The sequence below is a fragment of the Camarhynchus parvulus genome, chromosome 18, assembly GCF_901933205.1.
Source record: "Camarhynchus parvulus chromosome 18, STF_HiC, whole genome shotgun sequence".
Lineage (NCBI taxonomy): Eukaryota > Metazoa > Chordata > Aves > Passeriformes > Thraupidae > Camarhynchus > Camarhynchus parvulus.
The window spans coordinates 7,011,871-7,022,756 of record NC_044588.1 but is presented as its reverse complement, the minus strand read 5'-3'; the positions used below and the strand labels follow the sequence as shown (position 1 = coordinate 7,022,756).

Here is a 10,886-nt window from a genome sequence, read left to right as displayed (position 1 = left end):
TGGAGTCCCTGGGGCTGTGCCCGTGTCCAGCTCTGAGGTTGTGTCCATTTCCTGCCCCTGTCCATACCCGGGGCTGTGCCCATGTCCTGCCCCTGTCCTGGGGACCCTGGCCTGGCACGGACACCCTGGGCAGCCCATCCCATTCCTCTGGAGCTACTGCCAGAGCCTCACACCCCCAGCCCAGCAGGGTCACCCTCCCCATGGCCACCCCCTCTCCCTGTTACTGCCCTCCCCTCTCCCTCCTCCCATCTGTCCCACCCTGGCCCCAGACCCAGCCAAAAGCTCCCACCCTGGCCTCCAGCTCCTGCAGCTCCCAGGCCTTTCCTGCCCAGCCCCAGGGCAGGTTCTGCACCCCAAGACCCCAAAATAGGGGATGTAACTGCTCAGGCAGGAGCCCAGAGCCTGTGCCACAGCTCAGAGTTTCTTTGTGCTCCAGCTGGGCCCTGCCAGTGGCATTCAAAGGCAAAGGCTCAGCTCAGACCAAGCCATTGATGCTGTATTTAGGTCAAAATAAAAGGAAAAAAAAAAAAAAAAAAAAGCAAGCAAACAAAAGAGGAAGAAGGGAAAAGGCAGCTTCCAGTCATATCTCGTTTATTAAGGTCTATGCCAGCCTCGGGAGAGCTCTTCCAGTAAGTAAACAGAGCAGGCGGCCGCATCTATAATGAATAAATTTATTGTCTTACAAAAATCATTGTCTAGAAATATGGGTATACAAGAAAACAAGATATTTGCAGTCAGACGCCTGGTGGTCAACAGCCAGTTTGATTAAAAATATCCAAACACACACAACAAAACCTTTGCGACAGATGTTAAAGCTTTTAACCAAAAAGAGAAATCCATGGGTTTTGAGCATGTGGCAGAGGAAGTTTCCTAGTTAACACTGATTCATTGTCACTAATATCAATAATACCACTTGGACTAGAGAGGTACATGATATGAAGCACAGTCAAAATTAATACATTAAATCATTGTTATATAGGCAAATTATATATGTAACGTTGTCTTAGTACTGTAGTGTCTAAGGCACTTTCTGTAATGTCAGTTTTCAGCTATTTAAACAAAAAAGAACGCTAACTACTCACTGTAATACTGCTCAAAATAAAAAAAAAAACAACAACAAAACAACAACAAAAAAAAAAAGGATTCACATCCACTGGCATGTTAACTGTAGGCAGGCAACATCCATCCATCCAGGGCGGGAGCCCCGGCCCCACAGGACCCGGGGCCTCCCACGGCCTGGCTCGGCCTCACATTAATAAATTAGTTTTGCCTGTGCTGTGTGTTTATTTCCCACTGGTGTTCACATTCTCCTAGCCCGGGTGGCTGCAGGGCTCTGAGCTCCGCGGGCTGTGCGGGGACGGGACCCACCTCGGTGTGCCTGGACTGCATGGACACGAACGGATGGAGCTGAGAACACTTCAAATGGGATTGCAGGATAAAAACGGACACTACTCACTCATCCCTACACTTCCCTCTAACACTTCCCAAGGCCGTTTTTCACAGTTCACTCAGGGGTCGTGTGCGGATCACAACAATTGGGAGAAAAGAAAGAAACGGGAGCGGTTTGGTCTTCACTGATCCGAGAGGCTGCGGCCAGCCCGGAGCCTGAAGGATGCTGCTGGACACAAGGCATGCACAGCCACGGCAAGGGGTCTGTCCTGGCCCCCCACCCGCTGGGAATGACGCTTCTGGATTGATAAAAAAAAGTTTCATCCTTCACATGATGCTTTATAAAATGGCTTTACAATGAGTATCTGGAAAAGAGATGCACTGAACAGAGACGATCCCGGTTGTTTACTATATATAAAAAAGCAGTTGTACCTATATCTGAAGCAGGGTACAGTGTGGTGAGGCTGGAGCGCCTTAAGACATGGTTGACCTATGATAAGGAACCTTGTAGCACATGCCGAGGGTCGTAAGGCAGCTTTCCGGCCACAAGGCAGTTCCGAGGGCAGGGCAGGGCGCTCCTGCGGGGCGCTCCTGCGGGGCTGGAAAGGTCTCTGCATGCAGGCGGGGCCGGGGCTACTCGGCGGGGGCTGGCGGAGCCTCGTTCACGTCGCTGCCTTTGCTCTCGGCGTCGTCGTCCGACAGCTCCAGCGAGGCGCCCTCGATGTGCAGCTGCCGCCGGCCCGAGCGGCTCGAGGAGAAGGTGATGGGTCCCCCCCTCCTGCGAACGGACAGCAGCGCTGGGAGAGGCTCCTGCACCGCCCGGGCCCGCCCAGGAGCACGGCAGGGGCTGGGCTGGGCTGGAGGGATCTTAAAGTTCAGCCCATTCCACCCCTGCCATGGCAGGGACACCTTCCCCTGTCCCAGGTGCTCCCAGCCCCAGTGTCCAGCCTGGCCTTGGGCACTGCCAGGGATCCAGGGGCAGCCCCAGCTGCCCTGGGCACCTCTGCTAGGGCCTGCCCACCCTCCCAGCGAAGGACTCCTTCCCAATATCCCACCCATCCCTGCAGCTGTCAGGAGAATCCCCATGCAATATCCTTGTTCTCACCACCAGGCTCCAGTTTGAGCCATCCCCTAACCCCAGCAGCTCCCCAGCTGGATGTGCCCCAGGGGCCTTTGTGGGCTCAGGTCAATCCCAGTCCCAGCGTTCCAGGGGCACTGACCTTAGCCTGTTTTTGAGGGTGCTGACCTCCCTGCTCAGCCCCTCGTTGGCCTCTGTGGCATCGTCCAGCTCGCGCTGCAGCTTGCGCCGCGAGGCGTTGGCGCGTGTGGCCTCCTCCTCTGCCTCCTCCAGCTGCCGCTTCAGCTGCTTCATCCTGGCGTTGGCCTTCTCCATCTGCAACCAAACCAGCGCTCGGGGTCACCCTGAGCTGCAGCCCTCACTGGGGATGGAGCACAGCCCTCACTGGGGATGGAGCACAGCCCTCACTGGGGATGGAGCACAGCCCTCACTGGGGATGCAGCACAGCCCTCACTGGGCATGGAGCACAGCCCTGACTGGGCATGGAGCACAGCCCTCACTGGGGATGGAGCACAGCCCTCACTGGGGATGGAGCACAGCCCTCACTGGGGATGCAGCACAGCCCTCACTGGGCATGGAGCACAGCCCTGACTGGGCATGGAGCACAGCCCTGACTGGGGATGGAGCACAGCCCTCACTGGGGATGGAGCACAGCCCTCACTGGGGATGCAGCACAGCCCTGACTGGGGATGCAGCACAGCCTCAAGCAGGCTCCAGCCTGGACCCTGGAACACCACAGAGATCCCAGCTTTGGGAGAGCAAGGTGGAAACAGCCTGTCCCAGCAGAGCTCACACACACACACACACACACACACACACACACGCAGAATCCCTGCTGGGCTTTCCCGGCTGGTTTAATCACCACTCCAATTCCCTTTCCATTACAGTTCCTCTCCACAAGCCCTTCCCACCCCAGGAGGTTTCACTGAGCCCCCACCCACCTGCTCCTTGTACTGGTCTGCGTGGCGCCGCTCGTCCTCCACCTGCATGAACACCTCCTTCAGCTTCTTCTCCGTGCGCCTCACCAGCTTGTTGGCAGCTGCCCTTTCCCTGCAAGAGCCCAAAGCCAGCGTTGGTGCCACTGCCTGCGGGCTGGGAACACCAGATCTGCCCCCCTGAACATGAGCTCTGAACATGCCAGATACAGCAATGCAACTGATGCATGTGCTGGGATGTAGAGATGTAGGGATGAAGGGATACAAGGGATGCAGGAATACAGGGATGTAGGGATACAGAAATATAGGGATGGAGGGATGCAGGGATGGAGGGATACAGAGATGCAGGGATACAGGAATACAGGGATGCAGGAATACAGGGATGGAGGGATACAGGGATGGAGGGATGCAGGAATACAGGGATGGAGGGATACAGAAATATAGGGATGTAGGGATACAGGGATGGAGGGATACAGAGATGTAGGGATACAGGGATGCAGGGATGAAAGGATGTAGGGATGTAGGGATAAAGGGATGCAGCTCTCAGAGCACAAAGCCTTAGCCCTGGGGTAATGTGAGCATGGCACAAAGAGGACTCAGAGGGTGCCTTCAAAAGGAGATTGGACAGAGCAGCTTTAAAGTTGCTGTTTAACCAGTAACACAATCCTGCTGCAGAGCCCAGAGAACAGAAGGACAGAGGTGGTGGTAGGACAAGCCCCACCTGCAAACCAGCTAAAGAAGTGAATTTTAAGAATAGGATTCAAGGACAGATGGATAATTCACTGCAGAAAGACTTCTGGAGAGCACAGGATTCATCTCAAGCTGTCCCACATAAGCTGTTCCTCTAATGAAGCACCCAGAGGACATTTCACCTTGTCCCAGGAAACTCCTGCAGCACCTTGTGGCTATGGGACATCAACAGCTTGCAGAGTTCATGCAGGTGGTAGGGAGCAAATCCATTCTGGAACTCCCAGCCCCAGTTACTCTACAGTTGCCTGGTCAAAGTCTATCCCCTGAAGAAGGAGTCTCCAGACAATACACCCAAGGCCCTTCAGAAAGGTCCAGCACAGAACTTCCAGCCATTCAACCCCCACAGGCAACCAGGTCTTGTCCCCTTACTTGGCTTCCTGCTCGAGCTGTTCTTCAAGCTGTGCAATCTTGGCTTCTAGAGTAGAAATTGTTGCCTTGAATTTGGACTTGACAGAGCCCTCCAGCTCCTGCAGCTTGGCCTTGAGCTCCTTGTTCTGCCTCTCCAGCTGCTGCCGCGCGTTCTCGCTCTTCTGGGCCGCGCTGCGCTCACCGGCCAGCTCCGTGTTGAGCGTGTCCACCTGCAGGGAGGTGTCACAGACACATTTGCTGAAAAATCCTTTCCTTAGGACTTTTCCTTCTGAGAAGCTGAGAGGCCTCAGGAACAAAATGTAAACAATGGCTATCTGCTGCTGTGGAATGCAACAGGTGCCTCTGTAATTGGTCTCATGTGGTTGTTTCTAATTAATGGCCAATCACAGTCAGCTCAGACTCTGCCCGAGAGAAACAAGCTTTTGTTTTCTTTCTTTCCTTTTTCTATTCTTAGCTAGCCTTCTGATGAAATCCTTTCTTCTATTCTTTTCATATAGTTTTAACATAATATATATCATAAAATAATAAATCAGCCTTCTGAAACATGGAGTCAGATCCTTGTCTCTTCCCTCAACCTGAAACCCCTGTGAACGCTGTCACAGGGAGGGACAGGGGTCACTCGGTGCCACCAGGGCCTCTGTGCACGTCACAGCAGCAGCTGCCCCGGGCTCACCTGCAGCGTGGTCTTTCGGAAGCGCTCGTTGAGCAGCTCCATGTTGCTCTGCTCCTCCTCCAGCTCCTCCTCCAGCTGGGCAATCCGAGCCTCCAGCCGGCGCTTCTCGTCCAGCAGAGCTGACCTGCACAGGAGAAGGGGTCAGGGGTGTCCAGGGCCAGCAGAGCTCCTGGGGAGGTCACTTAGCATCAGGGAGTCTCCTGAGCTGGAAGGGACCCACAAGGATCCAGCTCCTGTCCCTGCACAGAGACCCCAACACTCGCACCCTGCCAGCTCCTGCAGCTCTGGCAGCCTCGGGGCCGTTCTGTGGGGAGCCTGGGCAGTGCCCAGCACCCTCTGGGGGAAGGACCTTCCCCTGAGCTCCATCCTGTCCCAGCCTAGGCCGTTCCCTGCCCCAGCCCAGCCTGACTCACTTCCCAGAGGCGCTGTTGGCGATCTCGTCTGCCAGCTCGTCGCGCTCCTGCTCCGCGTGCCGCCGCGCCAAACTCCTGCCGGGGGGGAAAGAGTCAGGGCGGCCCCAGGAACCCCCCACCCTCTGGGACACAGCCTCAACAGCCCCTGGGAGATGCTGTGAACTGGGATCTCCCTGGGGTTTGATGGATAAGGCAGCAGGACACGTCAGTGGATGTTCCCTCACTGCCCTGGGACTGCAGGGCAGTTACTTCTCCCTGTTCCTGAAGTGTTCCCCACCCAAAGCAAAAGGAAGAAAATCTGTGGAGGTCAGTAACTCCCAAGCCCTCAGCAGCAGGAGAAACCCCACACAGCAGAGTGCCCCACACCCTGATAGTCAGTGTAAAGTAGGTGCTAAACTAAGCAAATGCTTTAGGTTCTCACAGAGTTCTCAGCATGAAGACAAGAATAAAAATTAAAAAGCTTCAGCACAACAGCACACACAGCACTGAATCTCAGATTATAAATCCGCTTTAAGTGGCAGAAGCACTCAGGCATTTCCTAAGGACAATGAAATGCTCTGTAAGTGCCACACTGAGGTCTGAAGACCACCCAAGTCCACCTGGAGAAGCCCCAGGCAGTGCCAGGTTATCTGTGAAGGCTCCAAGGGAAGTGTGGTGAGTCTGGGCCACTGCTGCAAGCCTTGTCGGGCAGCTGAAGCAGACAGGAGAGGCACAGGGACAAGAAAAACAAATCTCTTGGATTTCCACCTCACCTCTTGGAGCTGGAGTATTTCTGCTTCGAGACTTTTGAGCTTCTTCTCACTCTCTTTGGACTGGGCAAAGATCTCATCCCTGGATGCTCGGGCCTCTTCCAGCTCCCGCTGGTAGTCCTTCATCTGAGCCTGCAGGTGGAGAGAGCAGGGTGAGGCACAGCCAGGCTGCATCAGGACAATCAACCCATTCCAGCTCTGAGCATTTCAGCCTCTAAGAGATAAGGCTGTTCTCCCAAAGTGGCTTCATCCCACTGAAAGGCATTTCCAGTTCTTCTGTATTCTAAAATTTCATTTTCTCATCTTTCCACCCCTCAATGCCTGGTCAGAAATACCACACTCCAAGACTTCAAGCATTCCACAGAATTATAGAGTGGAATCTTCGAATGACCTGAGCTGGAAGGGCCCTTAATTATCACCAGTGCCACCCCTGCCATGGCAGGGACACCTTCCACTGTCTCAGGCTGCTCCAAGACCTGTCCAACCTGGCCTTGGACACTTCCAGGAATGTGGAAAGTGGTTTTGTGGCAGGGAAGTTTGGAGCAAGATTAGCTTCAGGGTCCCTTCCAATCCAAACCATCCTGTGATTCTACAAAGGGATGAGTTTTGCCTGGAGGATAAATCCAGCTTGGACACTCTCAGACCCATCAGCGGAGTCTGAGTCTCCTCCTGCCTCCAGCTGCAGCTGCACTGGATGGAAGCAGCCATGGGCAGCCCCCAGGACAGACCCCAGCCCCCTGACCAGCTGTGCCTACCTGCAGCTTCCTGAGCTGTTTGATGGCTTCATCCCGAGCCTTGTTTGCAGCCTCAATCTGCCCCTCCAGGTCCTTCAGGTCCATCTCCAGTTTCTTCTTGGCTGCCACGGCCAGAGCGCGCTGCTTGCGCTCGTCCTCCAGCTCTGCCTCCAGCTCCCGCACCTGGGCACGGCGGCAGCATCAGCACCAGCACCAGCCCCTGCCAGGCTGGGCAGGGCGGGCAGGGCCAGGCTGGCACCCAGAGCACCCAGGGCAGCATCAGCACCAGCCCCTGCCAGGCTGGGCAGGGCGGGCAGGGCCAGGCTGGCACCCAGGGCAGCATCAGCACCAGACAGGGCCAGGCTGGCACCCACGGCACCCAGGGCAGCATCAGCATCAGCCCCTGCCAGGCTGGGCAGGGCGGGCAGGGCCAGGCTGGCACCCAGGGCACAGGGGCAGCATCAGCACCAGCCCCTGCCAGGCTGGGCAGGGCAGGGCCAGGCTGGCACCCAGGGCACCCAGGGCACGAGGGCAGCATCATGATTTGCATTTAGGAGACTGTTAAAAATCTATCTCAGCATCCATGGATTTGTTCCTGGACATTGAATAGGATGGGCTTGAAAATGCAGCTGAGGTATGCCTGTCCTGGGGACACAGCCAGGCAGCAACAGCCAAACTCCTGGAGTGGCTTTGGAGGCCAACAGCACCACCTGACCCTGCCTGGGGACAGTGGCCATCCCTCAGCCAGAACTATTTATGGTTTGTAAAAATGCTGTGGTTTGGGGTTTCCACTGGATGGAATCTTTAGGCCAAGGGGTTTATTTTTCTGCTAGCACAGAGACCCAGAACTGTGGCCAAAGCCCTTCCTCCCCTCCTGCCTACAACACAGTAAAGCACACGTACTTGTTTCACCAGCATCCTCTTCTTCTCCTCGTTCTGCTCATCTCTGGCTTGCAGATCTCTGTCAAACTGGGCCTTCATGGCCTGCATGTTCACCTCCAGACGGAGCTTGGCATCTTCTGTGGCCTGCAGCTCATCCTCCAGCTCCTCCAGCTGAGTCCTCATCTCCTCCACTTGCTGCTCCAGGGTTCTCTTGGACTTCTCCAGCTCGTGGACCTGCAGCACAACCTCTGCTCAGAGCTGTCCTCGAGGGTTCTGCCTCTCGCAGCAGCAGCTCTGAGCTCAGGGAGGGCAGTGGCTGCCCTGGTCCCTTTGCCTCAGCTGGCTGCAGGAGGGACATTGAGGGGTCACAGTTCTGCTCTGCCTTTGGTCCAACCATGTCCTGCAACTCAGCTTGACCAAAGGTAACAGAAATCCTCATTTTCCCTCATTTACACACAATAAATATATCGAGCAACACACAAATGGGGAGTGGCTGCCCTGATCTGGCACAGCTGCAACACAAAACCAGCTCTGTCTGACTGTGGTCCCAGCTCCACCGACCCAGAGGTACAAAACTGGTGTCTGGGACCCCCATGAGGGTGAGAACACAGCTCTTGAAGATGTGAACTATGCTGGGCATTAATTCCTCCAGTATTTTGGGTGAACTTCAGAAAGTTCTGCTCTGGTGCACAGCCATGAATAGCCATGATATTTGATGAAAAATCCTTTTGCCAGGATTTTTCCTCCTGAGAAGCTGAGAGGCCTCAGGAACAAAATGTAAACAATGGTTATCTGCTGCTGTGGAATGCAACAGGTGGATCTGTGATTGGTCTCATGTGGTTGTTTCTAATTAATGGCCAATCACAGCCCAGCTGGCTCAGACTCTGGTCAGTCACAAGATTTTATTCTCATTCTTTTCCTTTCCTTTCAAGCCTTCTGATGAAATCCTTTCTTCTATTCTTTTAGTATAGTTTTAAAATAATGTATATATCATAAAATAATAAATCAGCCTTCTGAAACATGGAGTCAGATTCTCCATTCTTCCCTCGTCCTGGGACCCCTGTGAACACCACCCCACAGCCCCTTCTCCAGGCAGGGAGTTTTCCCTGCTATCCCCAGGCTGGAACAAACAGCCTGTGGAACCATACTCACATTTTTGCCCACGTCATCTTTGGAGCTCATCAAGTCTTCCATATCTGCACGCAGCTGCTTGTTCTGCCTCTCAAATTCCTCCTTGGCTTCCAGGGCCTCCTCCAGGGCCCTGGCCAGGGACAGGGCTTTGGTTTCCTTCTCCCTGGCCTCTGCCTCAGCACGGTCCCGCTCCTCTGCGTACCTGGCAGAAATGTTCTTTTCTTCTGCCAGCATCTGGACATGACAAACAATGAATCCATCTCCTAAGCTCCACAGCCAGGTCCTCCCTGCCTCAGGTGTTTTACTCAGGAGCGGCTCATGAGCAGTGTTTAACTGGCCCTCAGGAGCTGTCTGCTCCCTCAGCTGTGAGCAAAGTGCCAGTAAGGGAACCGCTACAGCTGCTCTGGGGTGAGAGGAGGAAGCAAGCCCCTCATCAAGACTCGAGTTTCATATGATTCCCATCTTTCAGATCCTTTTTTAGTCTACCTTGAGGGATTACAATAGAACTCTAAAGTTTTTGTTCCAGCATAATTCTCTTCTTCTACATGATCACTTGCTCTAACAAGCCTCAGAGGTGGCATTTGGCTCACAGACCTGGGAGTGACAGACTGCTCCTAGCAAAGGCCAGCTGCTCACAGGTTTACCTACAACCACAGCCAGACCCTCCTTCCCACAAGGCACAGCAGCAATTACAAGGTGCCATTTAAAAACCCTAAAAGGCCAGGCAGGTGGCAGGAGACTGCAGTACCTGATCAAACTTCTTCTGCTTCTTCTCCAGGTTGGAGACGATCTGCCGCTGGTGGTCCAGGTCCACCATCAGGTCATCCAGCTCCTGCTGCAGGCGGTTCTTGGTCTTCTCCAGCTTGTCATAGGCCAGGGCCTTCTCCTCCAGGCGCTGGCTGAGGGACTCCATGTCCTTCAGCAGCTTCTTCTTGGTCTCCTCCAGCCCTTCAATGGTTCCCAAGTCATCATCCACCTTCTTCTTGGCCTCGGCCAACTGAAATTCAAAGAGAGCAAGTGGAGTCCCTTAGAGCATCACCAGAGGGAGGAAAGGCACAGGGGCAAAGTGCAGCAGCAGGAGCAGTTCCTGCAAGCTAAGGGAACACAAACCTGGCAGTTCTCAGGCTCCCAGAGACCCCAGCCCTGCCCATCACAGTTCAGGGGACACAGAATTGTTACTGCAGCGGGAACCTGACTCCAAAATCTGCCCCAGCACCGTGGAAGTGCCGCGATGTGTCCCCCAAAACTCTGCGACACCAGTTTGGGACAGCTCCTCACACAAGGGCTGCCACTCCCAGCAGCCTACCTGGGCCTGCAGGGCCAGCATCTGCTTCTCCAGGTTCTTCCTGGCCTCCTCCTCCTCCTCCTGCTGCTCCTGCAGGTTGTTCTTCTCCTCCTCCAGCTGCCTTATCCTGCTGCTGAGGTTGAGCTTCTGGCGGGTCTCCTCCTGGAGCAGCTCCTGGAGCACAGCACGGGCAGGGCTCAGTGTGCTCCCAAACCCCCACAGCTCCACAGGGGGCTCCCCGGTTTATCCTCCCTCGGATGTGGGGACAAGGACGTGCTTTATGAAGACATCTGTTATTTGGGTTCTCCAAAAGCCACTGACCACTCATTTTGGGCACACTTAAACCTTCATAAAGCAGATTTCTAGTCAGGGAACCCCTGCCAGAGTCTGTTCTAGAAAGTAAGGGATGATACTTTCCCATCTTTCAAGGGACTAGCACAGAAGTCACCTTCAAAATGCATTTTTTATTTTTTCAGATAAGCACAGAGCACCTATTAA

General features: G+C 54.5%; 1 protein-coding gene across 1 annotated transcript in view; it reads right to left on the bottom strand.

Annotated features, from left to right (window-relative positions):
• Nucleotides 1–574: 574 nt before the first annotated feature.
• MYH10 (myosin heavy chain 10) overlaps nucleotides 575–10,886 on the bottom strand; it is an 83,989-nt gene continuing 73,677 nt past the window's right edge. The window contains exons 30-41 of the mRNA XM_030962360.1: nucleotides 10,410–10,562; nucleotides 9,852–10,100; nucleotides 9,125–9,337; nucleotides 7,994–8,206; nucleotides 7,112–7,273; nucleotides 6,355–6,488; nucleotides 5,608–5,682; nucleotides 5,195–5,318; nucleotides 4,522–4,730; nucleotides 3,409–3,517; nucleotides 2,610–2,782; nucleotides 575–2,167 (exon numbers count right to left, since the gene is read on the bottom strand). Of these exons, the coding sequence (XP_030818220.1) occupies nucleotides 2,023–2,167; nucleotides 2,610–2,782; nucleotides 3,409–3,517; nucleotides 4,522–4,730; nucleotides 5,195–5,318; nucleotides 5,608–5,682; nucleotides 6,355–6,488; nucleotides 7,112–7,273; nucleotides 7,994–8,206; nucleotides 9,125–9,337; nucleotides 9,852–10,100; nucleotides 10,410–10,562 (1,959 nt within the window). The 3' untranslated portion in view covers nucleotides 575–2,022. The remainder of the gene's footprint in view (nucleotides 2,168–2,609; nucleotides 2,783–3,408; nucleotides 3,518–4,521; nucleotides 4,731–5,194; nucleotides 5,319–5,607; nucleotides 5,683–6,354; nucleotides 6,489–7,111; nucleotides 7,274–7,993; nucleotides 8,207–9,124; nucleotides 9,338–9,851; nucleotides 10,101–10,409; nucleotides 10,563–10,886) is intronic.